The 22,019-nt window shown below is 36.6% G+C and overlaps 2 protein-coding genes across 2 annotated transcripts; one reads left to right on the top strand and one right to left on the bottom strand.

Annotated features, from left to right (window-relative positions):
- LOC100153672 (olfactory receptor 13F1-like) lies at nt 2,876–5,914 on the top strand. Its single transcript, XM_021075673.1, has one exon. The coding sequence runs from the start codon at nt 4,768–4,770 to the stop codon at nt 5,770–5,772; it is 1,005 nt and encodes a 334-aa protein (XP_020931332.1). The 5' UTR covers nt 2,876–4,767; the 3' UTR covers nt 5,773–5,914.
- LOC100520168 (olfactory receptor 13D1-like) lies at nt 6,772–10,111 on the bottom strand. The gene has a single exon (XM_021075669.1). It carries the CDS (start codon nt 8,402–8,404, stop codon nt 7,451–7,453), a length of 954 nt encoding a protein of 317 aa, XP_020931328.1. The 5' UTR covers nt 8,405–10,111; the 3' UTR covers nt 6,772–7,450.

The following is a 22,019-nucleotide window of genomic DNA, read 5'->3' as shown; positions in this document are numbered from 1 at the left end:
CTACTGTGACTCAAGTTACTGCTGTGGCTCTGGTTTGATCCCTGGCCTGGGAACTTCTGCATGCCACAGCCACAGCTAAAGAAAACAAAAGAGTCAGGCCTTTGATTTGGCCAAATGGCTTGAAATAATTTTTAAAAATTTACCTACTTTTTTTCCTGTCCCGAATTAGTTAATGGAACTTGAAGAATCACACCCTGGAGAGCTGGAAACTTTCTTAACTCGTTTATGTTTCAGAATCTCAACCCTAAATTGTTAAGGGAGTTGGAAGGTCCCTAAAAGCAACAGAAGACTTTAGAAGTCTTAGTTCCAGGGATTACCCTTTGGAAGATTTTTAAAGAGGATCATAGGGGGTGATTTTGGCATAAAAATTTCTATATCACAGTTTCTTTGAAGAAATTATTATTTTTTTTGAAGTAACAGGAACTATGTATGTCAAGATTTTGTGAGTGAGGCAAGATTCAGGTTGGTATCTTGCAAACCAAGAACATCCATGTCCTTTTTCATTGCAATCTTCTGAGAGAAAATACCTCTGCACAACCCACATTAAAACACTTTTCACAACATATTATCAAAACTTAAAAAATTCAGAGTCTTTTACTCTTTTGAGCACTGTACCAGACATATAAGAAAGACCATGTTGAGGCTCTCCTTTGACTCTCAGTATTGAATCACACGTTGACCAAAAGGGAAGATGCTCCTCACATGTGCTGAGGTAAGTGGGAGTAGACAATATGCATCTCTGTCTGTAATCTTAGATCTACACAATCCATTAATGGGTCTCAGCCAGGCCCGGAAACCAGAATACAGATATCTACCTTAAAAGGAAGTACCAGCTGGTAGGGAAAATATTGAGTTGAAGCAATGAGTCCTGAATATGGCATAAAAGTTTGGCTATATCTTCCAGACATTTACTGCAGAGAAATCCTAACCAAACATTTCCCAGCTTTCAACTGAGAAATGTTGGATCGGAAGTTCTCCAAGTCTATTCTGGTGCAGACATTTAGAAACAAGGAGGAGTTTGTTGGAAAATATGTAATTATCTTTGCACTGGGATCAGAAATCACTTTAGAGAAAAAATACCTGCATAAAATGACATGGGGTAGGTGACACTCTGACAGAGATGTTAGAAACAAGGAGGAGGAGTTCCCGTCCTGGCTCAGTGGTTAACAAACCGGACTAGTATCCATGAGGATGCAGGTTGGATGTGGGTTCAACCCCTGGCCTCGTTCAGTGGGTTAAGGATCTGGCATTGCCATGAGCTTTGGTGTAGGTTGCAGATGTGGCTCATATCTGACCTTGCTGTGGCTGTGGTGCAGGCTGGTGGCTACAGCTCTGATTCAACCCCTAGCCTGGGAGCTTCCATATGCCATGGGTGTGGCCCTAAAATAACAAAAAGACAAAAAAAAAAAAAAAAAAGAAAAAAAAAGAAAAACGAGTTTGTTGGAAAATATTCAATTATCTTCGCACAGGAGTCAGAAATCATTGTCGAGAAAGAAAATGTATCTGCATAAAATGACATGGGGTAGGTGAGACTGACAGAGACGCCAATCAAGTAAGGATGAGGGGGTGAGTGGGAAAAGGAGGTTTCATTGTTTTGTTTCTGAAAGAGAGGGCATTTTAAAGCTGAGAGATGTTTGGTTATGATGTGTCAGTGATAAATGTCTGGAACATACAGCCAAAGGGCGAAGAGAAAGGGAACAGCAAGAGCCGGACCAGAGCTAGAGCAAGAAAAGTCCATACGTTTCTGACTCTCTCCTTTCTGGTCATAATCAGTGAAGTCTTTCTTTTTCACACAGGGACAGGGGGTTGAAATTTTAATAGATTGTGGAAAAGGTGCCAATTTGAAAAAATCTGAGTCAGTGTGAGCTAGCATTGGAGCAATACGCTGGCAATTATGGTTCTGGAAAGCAAGAAAACCAGGAAATCCTAAGCCCACTGTGATTCTCTGAAATGTTAGAGTGGTCATGGAATGGGGGTTAGGTAGGAAGATTTTTATACAGGTTAATCTAGATCTCTGAGATATGTGCATGACAGGAATTATTGTCTTCCTTATACAGATTAGGAAACCAAATCTGAAAGAGGTCAAGTAATGTGCTTAATTTTGCATATCAGTAAGTAGCATAGTTGGATTTTGAGCCCAAATCACGCACTCTTGGGACAGTGCTCTAATTCCCTACAGGATGACTGTTTGGAAAGCATTTCCACCCCTTCTGAGCATACAAGTGGTCATGATTTTTCCTTTATTTCCCTCTACATCAAATATTTAAAGCTAAGAGCTAATCATTTTGTTTCTTAATTCGACTAGTTTCTTTAAGATTACGGATAAGTTTGCAGATGTGCATACACGTTGAGAAGCTTTAGGCTTTTATGCTGACACAGAGAACTGCAGTGAAAATATACTTATTTTAATACGTATGAAAAAGTTATTATGTTCAAGGCCATGTGTTATCACATCTTAAATATGAGTTATCTCTTTGCTAATATGGTGGAGAATAGGCTCTTGACAAGCTTAGTGTCCACTGCTGGGGCAGTAGGGATGTGGACTATGGCTATAGTTCAGTGTGACATACTTGAGTAACATGAAGAATGTACAAAGAATTGCCGGAGTCCAGCTCCAGCAGCCCAGGTGTCCTTGCAGGGATGGACAGTGTCGGTGGATGCAAACGGAGATAGCCTCTTTGTCCCTTCTTTCAGGGTGCTGGAATGCACAAATTTTATTAGCATAAGTAGCAGTTTATAGAGACAGCTTAATTGTAACTTCATTACAGTGCTTAGATCATATTTTTAAAAGTTAAACTTTTAGATTACAGGGTACAGTAGATATACATTGTGTTCTAAGGATTTTAATTAAAAATAACGGATACAATATATCATGTAAAAATATAATGGGTAAAAAAATCATGTGTAAAAAACATTATATGAAAATAAGGAGATTCGGTATAAAACGTTTTGTGGTTACTCTTAGCAAGCACCACCTGTTATTGTTTTAAGCTAATCTTTAACAACTAGAAAGGTCACAAGCACAAGAATTTGACATTTACAAAAATTCGTCTTTTAGATTAAAGCTTGGGGTACTAACTTCAAAGTGTTATGGTCAGGGGACAGTATGAGAAAATATTTTTTATATCAAAGCAACTAAATTTCCTAAAACTTAAAAGCTTTTTACAAAATTCATTAAAAGCAAGATTATTATTGTTTTTCCATTTATGTCTAACCTATTCTTAACCTATTGTACATAGGACAATTACCTAACTCTAAAACCTATTCTTACTTGTAACAAACTAATGAATACTTTGTTTTTAATTACATTGGATCTGAATAGGGGGAATTCAACCAAAGTGAAGCTCTTATTATTTTATTACTGTTCCAATTTTTTGTTGTTCCAATTTTATTGAGTCACAAAACAACATAGGAAAATTACAAAGAATAACAAGCAAATAACAGGAAAGAATGAATAATAAGTAAATAACAAGAAAGACTGATTTTTCCAAGAAGCGATTTTTATTCTTGCACTGTTGTGCAAAGCCTTCATTTTGTTATTGTAGCCATTGTTGTCGGGTTAGCAGGTGAGCCTCATTATTTTTAGAACTTGCCCTCGGAACTGTGCCGCTGGCTAAGCCCTTTTCCCTATTTCGAAACCTGCCCTCGGAACTGTGCCGGCGGGTAGGCTTTTTTTCCTCGGTTAGGAACCCTGCCTTCGGAACTGTGTGGTCAGGCTAGTTCCCTTCCTCGGCCTCCTGCATCTCCTCGGCTCTCCGCAAAGAATGAAGCTGGACCTAAGACTTAAGGTACAGATAGCCGGATAAAATATTCAAGAAAGACAAGATTGGAGCTGGAAAGGAAAGGTCCTACAAGGAGATAAACTGTAGATCAAAGACATAAAAATACAAATTGGCATGGCAAGTACGAGGAACCAGCAGCTGGTTGTTTCATATCAGAGAGTGGAGATGGAGTGTTGGAAGATGATGAGGTTAGAGAAGTAAGCAATGATGAGAATGTGAGGTTTGTGTGATTTGTGATTGATTTCATTTGAAATCTGTCTTGTAGGACAGTGGTTTTTAAAGTTGCCTCCATATGTGATCACTTGTGAGATATAGTGTAAATATATTGTGAAACATTTTATTTGCATACTAAATTACTTAAGTTTGAAACTATAATCATCTTTGTAAAAAAGTATGGGTTCAAGATAATTCCATATTCAGAAATGCCCTTTTGAAGACAGTGTAATAGCAAACGGACTCATCTATTTTCTATGTATACTCCTTAGTATATGGCATTTCCATCTGTTTCATTACATAATTTGCATCTTTATGATGTGCATCAAATTCTTTTCTTGTAACTTTTAGAAAAAAATTTTCTTTGCCCAGAAACTTCCTCTTGTCCTTAACTTGATTGGATCCAATGCATTTTTAAAATTGAACTAAGTCTCAAAATTGAACTAAGTCTCAAAATTGAACTAAGTCTCAAAATGTATCACTGAGAAGCACCCCTGACATGGGTTATGGTCTTTGCTCTGTGTTTGCCTAGTACCTTTGGGACAGACTATCATGTTGTAGTTTTTATTTGCTTGAATGAGTTCTATATTTTATTGTGAGTTGCCATAGAGAAGAACTTGTCTACCTTGACTGTGGATCATCAGTGACTCATAGTATATTCAATAAATGTTGAATGAATGATTAATTAATAACGTATTGGCAGGATAATAAACCTCTTAAAGTACCCCTATCAGAAACCCCTTGAAAATTGGAAGAGTTTAAATTTTAAACAATGTATACTTTTATTCACTACTACAGAGGAACCAGAAGGAATAAAATGGTCAAGACAAACTTGACAGTCATTTCTGATTTTATTTTTCTTGGATTTTCTCACTACCCCAACGCTGAGGTTATCATATTTGTGCTATGCCTGCTGATGTACCTGACCACCGTGCTGGGTAATATTATCCTGATCTCCGTTAGTGTCCTGGATTCGCGCCTACACACACCCATGTACTTCTTCCTCAGCAACCTCTCCTTTCTGGACATCTGGTACACTTCTTCTGCCCTCACTCCAATGCTGGCAAACTTCGTTGCAGGGAAAAACACCATCTCATTCTCAGGATGTGCCGCTCAGATGTACTTCTCTCTTGCCATGGGCTCCACGGAGTGTGTGCTCCTGTCCCTGATGGCGTATGACCGCTATGTGGCCATCTGCAACCCCCTGAGATACCCCATCATCATGAACAAGAGGGTCTGTGTGCAGATTGCAGCTGGCTCCTGGGTGACAGGCTGCTTCACTGCCCTGGTGGAAACGGTGTCTGTATTGCAGCTGTCTCTCTGTGGAAATAGCATCATCAATCATTTCACTTGTGAGATTCTGGCTGTCCTGAAACTGGTTTGTGGGGACACGTCCAAGGTGGAGTTCATCATGCTGGTGATCAGTGTACTTCTTCTTCCTATGCCGATGCTCCTTGTTTGTATCTCATATGGGTTCATCGTCTCCAGCATCGTAAGAATCAGCTCAGTGGATGGTCGAAGCAAAGCCTTTTCAACATGTGCAGCCCACTTGACTGTGGTGGTTTTGTTCTATGGGACAGCTCTCTCCATGTACCTGAAGCCCTCTGCTGTAGATTCTCAGGAAATAGACAAATTTATGGCTTTGGTATATGGTGGGTTAACCCCCATGTTGAATCCTATCATTTATAGTTTACGGAACAAAGAGGTAAAAGTGGCTGTGAATAAATTGCTGGCCAGAAACTCTCTTTGTGCTCTTTTTATCTCTATTAGCAATTAATATCTCTAAACATTAAGAGATGTTTTGTGGTCAGTATACATCTGAAGATTGGGATAATGGGAGTAGCCAATCATTTTAAATGTGATGTGTGAATCTCTAAGTCTCTTCCTTGGCCAGTCACTGAAAGTCTAAGATAATATTGATTTATCTTACATAAGTTTACCTGAAATCATAAACAAATAGGTTTTATGATGACAATTTTTAATTTTTTTTGTCTTATGGGATGTAAATACAACTTTATTATTGTCCTAGTGTTATTTTGATTTCTTTTTAAAAATTTTAAATGGAAATGTAGCTGATTTAAAGTTTTTCAGGTGTATAGCAAAGTGATTTAGTGATACATATGTTCATGTATATGTACATTCTTTTTCAGAATCTTTTCCATATAGTTATTTCCATTTAGGTATGTACATTATATTGAATCTAATTCCTTTTTCTGTTTATATGTTTTTTTATGTTGCTCTTTTTATCTCGAGTTCCCAAGTTTTCCCTCCTCTACCCCCTTCCCCTTTAGTAAGCATGTTTGTTTTCCATGTGAGTCCATTTCTGTTTTGTAGATAGGTTCACTTTTATAATAATAATAATTATTATTTTATGCTTTTTTTTCATTATGACTGCCCCATTGCACATGGCGTTTCCAGACCAGGCTGTAGTTGTGACCTACCCTGTAGCTTTAGCAATGCTGGATCCTTCACCCACTGTGCTGGGCCAGGGATTGAGTTTCAGCCTTCAGAGACCCTTCTGATCCCATTGTACCACAGTGGGAACTCCCCCCCCCCATTATTTTATATTCCATATATAAATGTTATCATATAATGTTTGTCTTTTGCTATCTGACTGACTTCACTCAGTACAAAGATAAACTCTAGGTCCATCCATGTTGCTACAAATAGCATTATTTCATTCATTTTTATGGGTGAGTAATGTTACATCATTTACACACACACACACACACACACACACACACACACACACACAGAGCACATTTTCTTTATCCATTCATCTGTCCATGGACACTTAGATGGCACCTATATCTTGGCTATTGTAAATACTGCTTTGCAATAATTTACCCAAATAATGTGGGTAAAGTTTGGAAGGATTTTCAGGAAGATACAACACTTAAATTGTCTTTAATGAGGTGGCTGCAGTGCCGCCACGGGAGAAAGGTGATAATGGGGATGAAATGGCATGTGCTATTTTAGGTGAAAAAGAACATGATATAATTATATAACTATATAGTGAATAGAGCACAGTATGTGCAAAGGGCATGGGGGGAACCCAGGGAGGGAAAGAAGGAATCCCATGTACCTGGAAAATTAGGTTGGGGCCAGATTAATTCCCTTGAGTAAAACAAAATAATGAGCACAAAAACATGAAGAAAAATAGTTCTCCCCTAAAAGGGGAGTGAAAACATTTGTTTTACTTGTTAAATAGACATGTGCACTGGCTTTTCTTGGTAAAAGATAGTATCAATTGTTTTCTTATTTCTAAAAGTTTGTTGTTATTTCTTAGACTAGTTGTCTCTATATTTTATCTTAATTTCATAAAAGGTAAAGTTTACTTATTACCTTGCAATTTCTTTCCAACTCCTAAATTCTGTGATTCTACATGTAGCCTGTATTTCTTTTGTTTATATGAAAAACCTTGCTTCCCATATGAACTTATTTTGTGCATCAACTCAAAGATGTAAATTCCTCATCCTTTCCTCCCAAACCAGCCTAGTCATCAGTTTTCTCATAGCTCCATGCACCTCCGTATTCCTCAGGCTATAGATGATAGGATTGAGCATGGGTGTGACTACTCCATAGAAAAGGGCAATCAGTTTGTCAAAAGCAGAGTCTTTAGACTTTGGTTTCATATACATGAAGAGGATTGTTCCATAAAACACAGTCACGACTGTTACGTGGGCTGAGCAGGTGGAAAAAGCCTTTTTTCTTCCTTCCGCTGAGTTGATTCTTAGTACAGTAGAAAGGATAAAAATGTAAGAGACACAAATCAACAGTAATGGAGAAAACAAAAATAGGACATTGCCCAACATTATAGTAATCTCATTCAAGGAAATATCTGTGCAAGCCAGCTTGACAAAGGCCAGTATTTCACAAACAAAATGATTAATGGCATTTTTTCCACAGAAGGGCAGTCGTACTGCAAGAATCGTTTCTGTCAATGAATTGAGAAAGCCAAGTCCCCAGGAGAGAGCTGCCATCTGAATACATAGTGCCTTGCTCATGATGATGGGGTACCTCAAAGGGATGCAGATGGCTACATAACGGTCATATGCCATCACTGCTAGGAGCACACACTCTGTGGACCCCATAGTGTAAGAGACAGACATCTGAACAACACATCTAGTGAAGGAGATGGATTTTTTCTCTGAAAGGAAGTGTATTAGCATTGAGGGGATAAAGGAGGATGTGTACCAAATGTCTAGGAAGGAAAGATTACCAAGGAAGAAGTACATAGGGGTGTGAAGGCGGGCATCCAGGAGAGTGAGGATGATCAAGGTGCTATTCCCCAGGAGGATTACCAGGTACATCACTAAGCATATCACAAAAAGGAATTTTTCAGCTCTTGGGTACTCAGAAAGTCCCTGTAAAATGAACTCAATCTCTGTCCAATTGGTCCTTTCCATTTTACTTTATCGTACCTAGAGTAATTCAGAAGAGAAAAACTACATGTGAGTTTCATGAGTCTCTAGAGTATTAGCATAAGAAGGAAGATGTCATTGGGGGAGGGGCAACAAGTATGTCAGCACTGGCTGGAGTAGGTTAACAGCTGTGAGTTTAGCTTTTGAAATTCCTCTTCTAGCTCATAAGGCAGGAGATAAAGGACACACAATAATTACCTTGGTCGTTTCTTAAAAATACAAACTTCTGCGTTCAATTTTTGGAGATTGTGGTGTAGAAGTTCTGAGTCAGGGATGAGCCCTTTGCTTTTTAGCAAACATTGATTATTTCCAATTCAGTTGAAGACAGACCTGTTTTGAGTATCATTATTTTGAAAATAGCATGCTTAATCTCTTAATCTATTTATTTGACTTTATACCATACCAGTCACTAACAATAATATTGGACTAGGCTTTGACAATTTACGAATATGCTCACACATATTACTTATTTTATCATCATACAATCATCTGAGGAAAATAAAGTTCCTAGAGATAAAGGTATTTTAAAACACAGTAAGTGAACAAGCTTCTATTCAAATCTGCATTTTCTGACTTTGTATCCCCTCCTTTTTTTAATACATGTTTATTGTCCTCCCAAAGTTAAGGAGGAGAAATAAGGCACCTTTTAAAAATAAAGCTCTCCAGATGACTCTATTGTGCAGTTGAAGAAGAGAACCACCCACCCAGTAAAGTGTTTCCAAGTTTTAGTATTCAGATGAATCATGTGGGAAATCTTTGTAAAATATTCTCAGTCAGTGGATCTGAGGTGGGTTCCAAGATCTAAATTTATGGATATGTTTCTAGATGCTGCTGATGGTGCTTGTCTACAGGTATATGAATAGCATGGCCTTTCAGACCATCTCTCTCTGGTACCATTGGAGCATGCCACTGCTATTTCAATTGTATGTAGGATTGTAATTAAATAGCAGACAATGCAAAACTAAACAGTTTGGTGAGACTTGGAGATGAGACCTTTGTAGAAGTGTATTGCAATTAGTGTTGTATTGTTTAGGTTTTAGATATACAAACAACCAAATTAAATGCAGAAGAGTTTGCCTTTTATTTCTGTCCATATGAAAGTCATTCCTCTTCCATTTGCTGAGGAAGGGGGTCACCATTAGGGTCAATAGTTGCCAAGAAAGGATTTTGAGATTGGCTCAAGATCTGAGTAGTGTACCGTAGAGTAAGAATAAAATGATTTTAATTTGAAAAAATTTAAAGAGTAGATGTTAGTAGATGTTGTACTTCTTTATCATAAATAAGTAAATGAGCAGAATTTTGAAAATTCCTCTTCATCTTCAAGGTATTTTTACCTAGCTTAAAAATATTCCCAGAGGGGGAAAAAAACTGACCTAATGAATGTGTCTCTACTTAATGCTTTCATACAGTAGCTGTGTATCTGGTAGAGGACTGGCCATTTCTCTCTGATAGTAATTTGGCAACAGGTTTTGTTGCTTTCTATGAAAATACCAGTTTACTATGGTAAGACAAATCAAGTGGCATAATAAAATGCTTACATATCTATTGGCTATGGAAAGGAGGACTCTCATCCAATTCAAGCTGCATCCTACTTTGCATACATTTCAAAGAGGGTTGGAAGTTGTGTAGGTCAGGATATACTTCTATTTGATATTAAGATTGGAATTTGGGAGTCCCCTGGTGGCCTAGTGGTTAAAGGACTTGGCATTTTCACTGCTGTGGCTTAGATTGATTCCTGGCCCAGGAACTTCTGCATACCTCAGGCATGGCAAAAAAAAAAAAAAAAAAAAAAAAAAAAAGATTGGAATTTGATTGACCATAGATGCACTTATCAATCTACTCTTTCTCTGGGAATATAATTCTGATAGAGGTGCCAGATGACTGAAGTCTGTATTTGTTACAATTTTGGCAGGGAAAATGTGAATCCAGTCAAATATCTTTTCTTTTCTTTTTTCTTTTCTTTTCTTTTCTTTTCTTTTCTTTTCTTTTCTTTTCTTTTCTTTTCCAGGAGTATGTTCTTAAAACTGACTCCTATTTGGAAATTCCTTGCATAAAATCATTATGGTGAACTTTTGGTATCCCAGTAGTCCTGACATAATTGCACAAAAAAAAGTTTCACTAGCAAACTTTTTTAAAGAGCTATCATCAGTCTGCTTTAATGCTTTCAAATGAGGGAGGAGAATAGAAAATGGATAGTAAAGAGGAAATGTTTTTCCTCGCTCTTGCAATGTTAGTGTAATTTTTAAGAATCAATTACCAAACATTTTGTTGAATAGCATTGTGCCTGAAATTTTTTCCCCGTTTGACTTTACTTTCCTGAAGTGGATTCCCAGAATCTTGGAACGAGGGAATGAAGATTTTTAAGACTTTCAGTGGTTTCTAAAAGCATTGCTTTCCATGATATCTACATATTGGTTAATTCAAGTTGGTTTTTGAAAGGAGGTTATCTTTTCAAATAGTTTTTCATTCATGGCTAATGATAGGAGAATTGTTATATGACCATATGTTATATGACCATACTACCCTCATTTGATGGGCCTTTATAACCTACATATATGACATTTGTGACAAATTTGTGCTAACCCGAAAATGATATTTAAATTCCTTACAAGTGATTAAGTGAAAACAGAAACAAAAGAGTTACAGCATTGTAAAACCAAAAGCTAAACCAAGATAACCAAGACAGAATAGAACGTTTGGAAAGAAAAATCCAAGACATTAATGGTTACCTTGGATAGCTCTTTTGTACTTTTCTGAATAACTTAAATTTCTCAAAGAAATATGCATAAAGAAAATATAATGAAAAAGAGAAAAATACTGAATATGGTGTCCAATTATGTTAGAAAGATTAACTCAAAGTAGAAAATTGTTAAATAATTTAAATAGTACAGAAGTTATTTATAAGACAGAAACAAACTCGCAGATTTCAAAATCAAACTTGCGTTTACCAAAGGGGAAATGTAGTGGGGAGGGATAAATTAGGAGTTTGGGATTAATATGTACATGCTACTATATAATACAGATAACCTATAAGGATGTACTTTATGACACAGAGAAATATACTCAGTATTCTATAATAACTTATATGGGAAAGAAATCTGAGAAAGAATGGATATATGCCTGTGAATAACTGATTGACTTTGCTGTATATCTACAATTAACATAACATTGTAAGTCACCTCTACTCCAAAAAAACTAAAAAAAGCAAAAAACAAAACAAAAATAAATGGTATAATGGTTATCTTAGTGGTCTAGTGATTACACATTGAGGCTGAGTTGTATTGGTGTGCCTTGTCCAGTTGTTCATAGGAACCCACTATTTCTGGCAGACCTAGACCATTTATTACCCCTACTTTCATTTCTTAATTTTTTCCCCACATCCGTAGCATGCAGAAATTTCCTGGCCAGGGATCGAACCCATGCCATAACTATAACCACAGCTACAGCAATGACAATGTCCGGTCCTTACCCACTGAGGCACAAGGGAACTCATTTAAAGTTTTTTAAATTAAAGTATAGTTGATTTACAATGTCGTGCCCATTTCTGCTGAATGGCAAAGTGACTCAGTCATACATCTATATACATTCTTTTTTTGTATTATTTTCTGTCATGTTTTATCCCAGGAGATTAGATATAGTTTCCTGTGCTGTACAGGAGGACCTCATTTCTTATCCATTCTAAATGTAATAGTTTGCATTTACTAACTCCAAACTCCCAATCTATCCCACTTCCTCCCCAACTCCACCTTGGCAACAAGTCTGTTCTCCATATCTGTGAGTCTGTTTTTATTCTGTAGGTAGGTTCATTGATGCCATATTTTAGATTCCACATGTAAGTGATATCATATGGTACTTTTCCTTCTCCTTCTGACTTTCTTCACTTAATATGAGAATCTCTAGTTGCATCCATGTTGCTGCAATTGGCATTGTTTCATTCTTTTTTATGGCTAAGTAATATTTTGTTGCTTTATGTACCAGATCTTCTTAATCCATTCATTTGTCAGTGGACATGATAAGCCCAAGCTCCCGATCCCTCCCACTCCCTCCCCCTCCCATCAGGCAGCCACAAGTCTCTTCTCCAAGTCCATGATTTTCTTTTCTGAGGAGATGTTCATTTGTGCTGGATATTAGATTCCAGTTATAAGTGATATCATATGGTATTTGTCTTTGTCTTTCCGGCTCATTTCACTCAGTATGAGATTCTCGAGTTCCATCCATGTTGCTACAAATGGCATTATGTCATCCTTTTTTATGGCTGAGTAGTATTCCATTGTGTATATATACCACCTCTTCCGAATTCAATCCTCTGTCGATGGACACTTGGGTTGTTTCCATGTCTTGGCTATTGTGAATAGTGCTGTTATGAACATGGGGGTGCATGTAGCTCTTTGAGTTACAATTTCATCTAGGTATATGTCCAGGAATTATAATCTCTACTTTCAAAATCTTCCAGGTAGCAGTGTTTATTTTTTTTAGGAGAAAAACCAAGATAAGATTTTATTCTTTTTTTTTTTTGTCTTTTTGTCTTTTTTTTTGTTGTTGTTGTTGCCATTTCTTGAGCCGCTCCCGCGGCATATGGAGGTTCCCAGGCTAGGGGTCGAATTGGAGCTGTGGCCCCCAGCCTACGCCAGAGCCACAGCAACGCAGGATCCGAGCCACGTCTGCAACCTACACCACAGCTCACGGCAACGCTGGATCGTTAACCCACTGAGCAAGGGCAGGGACCGAACCCGCAATCTCATGGTTGCTAGTCGGATTCGTTAACCACTGCGCCACAACGAGAACTCCAGATTTTATTCTTAATCATGTTTTCTCAAGAGATTTCAGAACATTGGTGCCTAGAACATAATTGTCTCTAGAAGACAAAATTCTTAATTTCTTTTTTGGCTACACCAGTGGCATGTGAGAGTTCCCAGACCAGGAAATTGGACCTGAACCACAGCAGCAACCTAAGCCACAGCATTGACAACACCAGATCCTTAAATTGCTTAGTCACTTGGGTACTCCTAAAATTCCTAGTTGTAAAGGCTCTGAACTACCCGAATCCTAGCTATTCTTTAATATCTCTCACCCAACTCCTACTCTTTTAGAAGAAATAACCAATGCTTGGGACTTCATCCAGGTACTGTTTTGGTGTTTTAATAGATCTAAATGAATGTTTATAATTTTTTTAAAAATTCAAGTCAGAAATCAAGTTCTTTAATTTTCTAGAAAAACTTCTGACTTTCTAGAATTTTTTTTTGTATCATTTTATTGAGTTGGCTACTCTAGGTCTAATATTTACAGTACTAAGAATTTTCAATGAAGAACACATACCATCTATACATTCTCACCAGAAGAAATAATTCTGTTATCCTTTCCAGTTCCTCTAAAAATATCAATTAAGACAGTTGATATTATGCAAAAATAAATGGATTTGCCAACTCTCAATTACAGACTTTACAAACTCTAGTCTTCCATTCAAATACCACAAGGAAATATGTGTTATTTTAGCTCATTAAGAGGAGAGTAATTGAGGGGTTCCTGTTGTGCTCAGTGGAAACGAACCCAACTAGTATCCCTGAGGGTGTGGATTCGATCCCTTGCCTCACTCAGTGGGTTAAGAATGCAGCGTTGCTGTGAGCTGTGGTGTAGATCTCAGATGTGGCTTGGATCTGGTGTTGCTGTGGCTGTGGCGTAGGCTGGCAGCTGCAGCTCTGATTCAGCCTGTAGCCCAGGAACTTCCATATGCCACAGGCATGGCCCTAAAAAAGAAAAAAAAAAAAAAAGCAGGAGAGAGAAGAGTAATTGACAACTACGTAAGACATTTATAATTTTAATCATTTAACTTCCAGAATAGCCCAAATATTAGTCTAAACTTTTAATAAGAAGGAAATTAATTTGCAATTTCAAAGGTCAATAATAATTTTCAATATCTTATAGTTGGTAAATATCAGAACTAGGATTTAAACCCTTGTCTTTATGATCTCCAAGACTCCATTTTGACCACTATGTCACAGTGTATATTTATGTATAAAATTTTAATAAAATCACAATTTAATATGTTATACTTAACTTTTATCAAGGACCTGAATGGTATAATACACATATAAAATACATATTTGCCTCTTTTGAAAACATTGCAGACATTCATTGTCTTCCACTTATGAAGACATCATCCCAAGAATGAGTTCAAATGAAAAAACTGAAAAACATGCCCCAAGTTTCTTTCAGCTTAGTGTAGAGAATTCATTTCTAGGTAGTGGAATTTGATTAATTATATAAGTGAGAACTCAAAAAATTTTCATATTTTTTCTTTTGCTTTGGACTCCTGCGACTCAGATTAACACTCATATGTCCTTCCACCCTCTTTTGCATATTTTTATTTCTAATCTGATTTTTACCATAAACATCTTTAATTACATGTTTTCTCAGACACTTATTGAGCATAGTTTGTGAAGGAATAATAGATACATAACCATGGGCTATTTCTCAAGATACTTTTTACTTAAGATTTTAGTGATCTGGATACTTCTCGATACTTGAATACAGTAGCCATTTGCCTATTATTTATATGGGTGTGTTGCATTACAAGCAACTTTCCTTTCTTCACTAGTCTCTCTCTCATGGAGATTTTGGGACTTTTTTTTTAAAAAGTTAAGTCATATCCTGATCCTGGAGATGATGCCCAGGTTTTTGTGTGTTTTTTTTTCCTCCTTTGCATACATACATATTCATATTTTCAAACTCCCACCACCATCATTACAACCCAAAAGTCTTTACATTTATTAATAGGATATTTTTCTTTAGAAATAATTTAAATAAAAACTTTTCACTTTACCTTACCTTCTCACTGCATTTTAAAGTTATTCACACCTTTCCATTCTATGAAGTAATAGGAAAAATTCCCAAGACTTTGAATTTCATTTGCATTTTTCAAATGAGACTAGAAGATTCTCAACGTAAAAGACAGTTGCTCCTTCCTGAAAAAGAGATATGAGAAATAATAGCTACAATCAGGCAGTTTTCCTGTACATGAGTATTCTTAAAAGGTATGAAGAAAAAAATCTTTTTAAAAAGATCAATGATCTAGTTTCTCATGAGTTCTCTTAAAGTTGACACTTACTCAAGAGAATCAGCTTCTTTTGGAAGTTAATTTAGCTCTTGTTTTTTATAAACTTCTTTGGTCCCTAAGGTTTTGAGTCAGAAACTTAGGATTCTCTAGAGATAAAACTTCCTGCTTTCTGCTCATTCCAAAGGCACAATTATCTTGACTTAAAGAAAACCTTCCCCAGCCATACATTTCTTGGAATATTCTTTGAATACATCTGCTTAATGACCTCAACATAAATTGGGACTGAAGTCAGACTATGTCTAAAAGTTTTCAAAAAAGTTAAACTTTCCACAAGAATTTGTTATTCTTTTAAATTCCACAAATAATATTCTCTTTAAGCTATTTGTCTTTCATATTCATATTCAACCACACACAAATAATTTTTCTTTATAGCAGTATAATTGTAGTATGGATTAATTTTAATTAGCATTTCTCATATTAAATCAATACTTTTCTGTGATTTTTCAGTCTTTATAATATTCTTTTTAATATGTGAAGAAAAACCCAGCCTTTAATTTTAATATTATTGGATATTTTAAATTATTTCTAATATTTTGAGATATTGATACAATGACCTTTGATATCTATGTATCTGGCAATCTAATCTACTTTTCCTTCCAATGGAAACAAGATAAAACTCAAGAGATAGTACTATAGAAAGATATGAATTGAGAGAATTCTTAGTATATATGCAAAATTATTTTTTCAAAATGTAAAATTTACTCTGCTACTGTGGTACTTGTTCAGACCATTTTTCATATATATTCTAGAACCAGAGAAGGTGTTCATACTTTTCTATTTGTATAAAACATTGTTTTAGTTTTTATTCCTATGATTGCTAGTTAGAGTGAACATTTCCTCTGTATTTATTACTTACATGTTCTCTTTTACTATGCATCTATAACATTTGTCTAATTATCTCTTGATAGTTTTCCTCCACGTGTATGAAGTCCCAATTAATAACACTGCTCATTGCTCAAATAACACAATTTGTAGAAAATAACATATTTTCTGCAAATAGTTTTCCAATATATGGTTTTCCTTCTTATTTTTGACATGCTATTTAAATTTTCATTGCATTAAGATTTTCAATTATCCCTGAAAATTATGGAAGAAATTTTCTTCTATGGTTTTATTTGTTTCATCAATATGATAATTACATTGTTTTATGTCTAATGCATGGAACATATTGATATTTCTGGGAACTATAAAACATTAATCAAGGAAATTAAAGAGGATTCAAAGAAATGGAAAGATATTCCATGCCCCTGGCTTGGAAAAATTAATATTGTAAAAATGGCCATACTACCCAAGCAATCGACAGATTCAATGCAATCCCCATTAAATTACCCATGACATTTATCACATAATTAGAACAAACAATTCAAAAATTTATATGGAACCACAAAAGACCCAGAATTGCCACAGCAATCCTGAGGAACAGAAACCAAGCAGGAGGCATAACTCTGCCAGACTTCAGGCAATATTACAAAGCCACAGTCATCAAGATAGTGTGGTACCGGTACCAAAACAGACAGACAGACCAATGGAATAGAATAGAGAACCCAGACACGTACAGTCAATTAATCTTTGACAAAGGAGGCAAGAACATAAAATGGGAAAAAGACAGTCTTTTCAGCAAGAATTGCTGGGAAAACTGGACAGCCGCATGTAAATCACTGAAAAGGGAACACACCCTCACACCATGCACGAAAATAAACTCAGAAGAGCTTAAAGACTTAAACATAAAACAAGACACCATCAAACTCCTAGAAGAGAACATAGGCAAAATATTCTCTGACATCAACCTTACGAATGTTTTCTCAGGTCGTTCTCCCAAGGCAACAGAAATAAAAGCAAAAATAAACCAATGGGACCTAATCAAACTGACAAACTTTTGCACAGCAAAGGAAACCATTAAAAAAAAAACACAAAAAGACAACTTACAGAATGGGAGAAAATAGTTTCAAATGATGCAGATGACAAGGGCTTCATCTCTAAAATATTCAAGCAACTTATACAACTCAGCAAAAAAGCCAACAATCCAATGGAAAAATGGGCAAAAGACCTGAGTAGACATTTCTCCAAGGAAAATATACAGATGGCCAACAAGCACATGAAAAAATGCTCAACATCCCTGATTATTAGAGAAATGCAAACCAAAACTACCATGAGATACCACCTCACACCAGTCAGAATGGCCATCATTAATAAGTCCACAAGTAGCAAATGCTGGAGGGGGTGTGGAGAAAAGGGAACCCTCCTGCACTGTTGGTGGAAATGTAAGCTCATACAACCACTATGGAGAACAGTTTGGAGATACCTTAGAAATCTATACATAGAACTACCATATGACCCAGCAATTCCACTCTTGGGCATTTATCCAGACAAAACTTTCCTTAAAAAAGACACATGCAATCATAGACTTGGAGAATAGACTTGTAGCTGCATGGGGGGAGAGGGAGGGAGTGGGAGGGATCAGGAGCTTGGGGTTAACGGATGCAAACTATTGCTCTTGGAATGAATTTACAATGAGATCCTGCTGTGTAGCATTGAGAACTATATCTAGATACTTACATCATAACACAACAATGGGAGGAAATAGTATGTATACATGTATGTGTAACTTGGTTCCCATGCTGTACAGCAGAAAAAAAAAAAAAGACACATGCACCCGCATATTCATTGTAGCACCATTCACAAAAGCCAACACATGGAAACAACCCATATGTCCATCGACAGAGTATCGGATTAGGAAGATGTGGTATATATACACAGTGGAATACTACTCAGAGATAAAAAGAACAAAATAATGCCATTTGCAGCAACATGAATGGAACTAGAGACTCTCATCCTGAGTGAAGTAAGTCAGAAAGAGAAAGACAAATACCATATGATATCACTTATATCTGATATTTAACATATGGCACAAATGAACCTTTCCACAGAAAAGAAAATCATGGACTTGGAGAATAGACTTGTGGTTGGCAAGTGGGAGGGGGAGGGAGTGGCATGGGTAGGGAGCTTGGGATTAATAGATACAAACTATTGCTTTTGGAATGGATTAGCAATGAGATCCTGCTGTGTAGCACTGGGAACTGTCTAGTCACTTATGACGGAGCATGATAATGTGTGAAAATAGAATGTATACATGTATGTGTAACTGGGTCACCATGCTGTACAGTAGGAAAAAAATGTATTGGGCAAATAACAATTGATTATAATTAAATAATAAATAAATAAAATGAAAAAAAATACAGAGCCAGGGAAGCATAAGTGACTATAGAGATGAAATGATTGAGGGTCTCTAGAGACCTTTTTACTTTTTCCAAATTACTGGTTTCTTATACGTTCTTCAAGTGAGTAGGTTTTGAAAATTTCTCTGCTGGCTTCTAATGTTCTGATTTTACTCAGTGAGAGGTTTCATGTGTGTCACCATCTCTCAAGGATATATTTCTATTTCTTCTCATTTGTAATTAGAAAACCTTTTGGTTTGCAAAACATTTAAATACATGAAAAATTGTCAATTTTTTTATAGATGCCATTAAAAAGTACTTAGATTACTCTGCATTTGTGTGTTTAAAATGATCTTCTATAATTAAGTGTTTTGCCCTCTGGGCACTATTTAGCCAAGAAGAGGTCATTTCTAGTCCTGAACTCATCCTTAAAAAGCTAAGCTTAATTATCTTTTAATTGTTTAAGAAATCCAGGCAGTGTTTATCACTTACTCTTGAAGAAACAGCAGGATGATGCTAAGTCTCTGCAGGGTGCACTGCAGATCACAAAGGTGATCAGGGATAACAAACCCAATTAGGATCTATAAGGATGTTGGTTCAGTGATGCTTAGAGCAGTTTATGAGGCCACTCAGGTTGATAATTTTCATTCTTAGGAAGTTTTTTTTTTTTTTTTTACATTTAACTGTATATATAACTCTGTATGCCATTTTCATCTTTCCCTGTGGAACAACAAGAATAAGTATATGCTTCTTTTTCTTGACAGCTTTTCAAGTACTTACAGATAGCTATTTCTGAGTCTTTCTTATACCAGACTACAGTTTTTTGGTTCTTTCAGCCATTCCCCATGCGTTTTGTTAAAATATTTAAGAGCATGTATTGCTGAAGCGAATATTTTAGGATTGTGAGATTCTCTGTAATAAGTAAGGTCCTCACCTATGTATTATACTATGGTTACTGGTTTTGCCTGATTCCACAGGAATAAAGCATTTTCTGTCATTTAGGAGGCAGAAGAGTGAGATGGTTGAGGACATTTGATTCTGAAGTTAGATAGGCCAGGTCTGTCAGACACGTACCTCTACAACCTCACTGAGTTCACTGAAGCTTTCTAAGCCTCAGTTTCCATGTCTGAAAAGGAGGAACTTAAAATACACCTTATACTATTGTTCTGAGAACTAATGAGGCAGTGCATATGGAGACCTTAACATAGTTATGGATGCATGGTAGGTACTCAATAAATGTGCTTGCTATTTTAATTATATTGATGATTTAAAATATGCATCCTACTGTTACAGAAAGAAAATGGCTCTGGAGTTGTATATGCTAGATCCCAGGTTCCTGACTGGTAGCTTATTGATCTTGAGTAAGGTATTTAAGTTGTAAAATGAGGAGTATAACTACCTTGTAGGGTTGGTATGTGATAGAGTACTCATCATGGTTCTTGGTATTTAATAGGCATAACCTCCATAAAAGACAGTTTCAGTATGATATTTGATTACTCCTCAGTGAGTCTGAGTGTAGTTTTTCTACTCTCCATGCTATAAATGATCACTTTCACTTAGTTTGGGTGAATAAAACAGACATATAATCACCCTGCTTCAATATGAAGTTTTGAAAACCAGTAGAAAGAGTATCAAAATGAATCCCTGCTGCCAAAGAACACAATCTCTTCCTGAATGAATTGGGGAAAATATGGATTGCTTGTATAAGACAAAATTATATAACTTACTGAATTTTATTACACAAAACCTTGCCAAGTCACTTAAGATAAGTCCATCTAAATTAGAGGAGTCTCATTTTTCTTGATAGGTGTATTTAAGTCAGTTTATCTCAACAGGTATATTGGCAGACCGAAAAGCTGTGGGAGACACAAAGATGAGGAATGCATGGTTATAATAAGTCATGAGCTCCTAAGTACAGTGACTTTTCTGCAACAACTTCCTAACTGGTCTCTCAGCTTTCACTCCTGCCTATCTTCAGTATATTCTCCAGACAATGGCATGGTAGATCTTCTTAAAATGTGATACAGATAAAACCACTACTCTTCTTGCTGCCTAATATGTCATCCCAGCTGGGTTTCTAGTCTGATGTATTGTTGCCTACACCTTACTCGTCAGATTTTTTTTCATGTGTATTTTTTGTCTTTTAGGACCACACCCATGACATATGGAGGTTCCCAGGCTGGGGGGTGAATCGGAGCTGTAGCCACTGGCCTATGCCACAGCCACAGCAGCACCAGATCCGAGCCAAGTCTGTGACCTACAGCACAGCTCAGGGCCATGCCAGATCCTTAACCCACTGAGTGAGACCTGGGATTGAACCTGTGTCCTCATGGATACTAGTCAGGTTATTTTTAATATCATTCCTTGTCAGCCCAGTTTCACTTTCATACTAAGTTAGGAAATGGCTACTACTTGGTATCTGTGAGGACTACCTTCTAGACAGTTAAATTTATCTCAAGATGAGAGAAGATGCTGCCAGGATTTGCCTTCATGGTCTCTGCTTTCATGTACACCACAGGTTTCTATAAAATAAAGTGAAAAATATTTGGAGGAAGCAGTACTCCTATTTTCAAGGGTCATGGCTGTCATTTTCATGCTCATATTTGGGTGTTTCATTTGCAGCCAAGACTAAAGTAGAACATACCTCTTCTCCTGAAGCTTTGCGTGGAGTGGGGATGGGTGAAGAACAGGGCATGGCAGGAATTCAGGAGTTGGTTATGTCAGCATGGCCCAGTTTCCTTCTCACTGCAAATGCATGTGTCAAATGCTAAAGGGACAGATATTGATAAATTTTTAGTTTTGCTGTGTTCTAGGCAATGTTTAAAATGATACATTTATTTGAGATTTTCAAATTTCATTCCTCTAAATCACTTGCAGAGTGGGCAATCATGAAAAATCACCAATCAAAGATAAGGTGGTTTGATCAGTCCTAGTGCCCTTGCTTATGTTTGTGTTTTATTCAGCACAAAAATTCTCCCAATGGATCCACTCATGGGTATCTACCATGTAGCTACTGTTAGAAACTTTGGGCATCTACATGTTAAAATTTCTGTAAGGAGTTCCCATGTGGCTCAGTGGGTTAAGGATCCCATGTGTCACTGCAGTGGCTTGGGTTGCTGCTGTGGCGTGGGTTTAATCCCTGGCCCTGGAACTTCTGTATGCTGATGATGTGGCCAAAAAAAAAAATTCTATGATAGATGCTAACATATCTAAGTGGTTTCTTCATCTGTATTCTCCAAAAGGGAGTGCTGATTGCTATGTACACCTTTAT

This window comes from Sus scrofa, chromosome 1 (genome assembly GCF_000003025.6).
Source record: "Sus scrofa isolate TJ Tabasco breed Duroc chromosome 1, Sscrofa11.1, whole genome shotgun sequence".
Taxonomy (NCBI): domain Eukaryota; kingdom Metazoa; phylum Chordata; class Mammalia; order Artiodactyla; family Suidae; genus Sus; species Sus scrofa.
Note: the sequence above shows the minus strand (reverse complement) of the source record. Positions and strands in the feature narration are given on the sequence as shown.

Bases quoted from the DNA above. Each gene is read 5' to 3' on its own strand.
- LOC100153672 (XM_021075673.1), top strand. From the start codon at position 4,768: ATGTATACTTTTATTCACTACTACAGAGGAACCAGAAGGAATAAAATG.
- LOC100520168 (XM_021075669.1), bottom strand. From the start codon at position 8,404: ATGGAAAGGACCAATTGGACAGAGATTGAGTTCATTTTACAGGGACTT.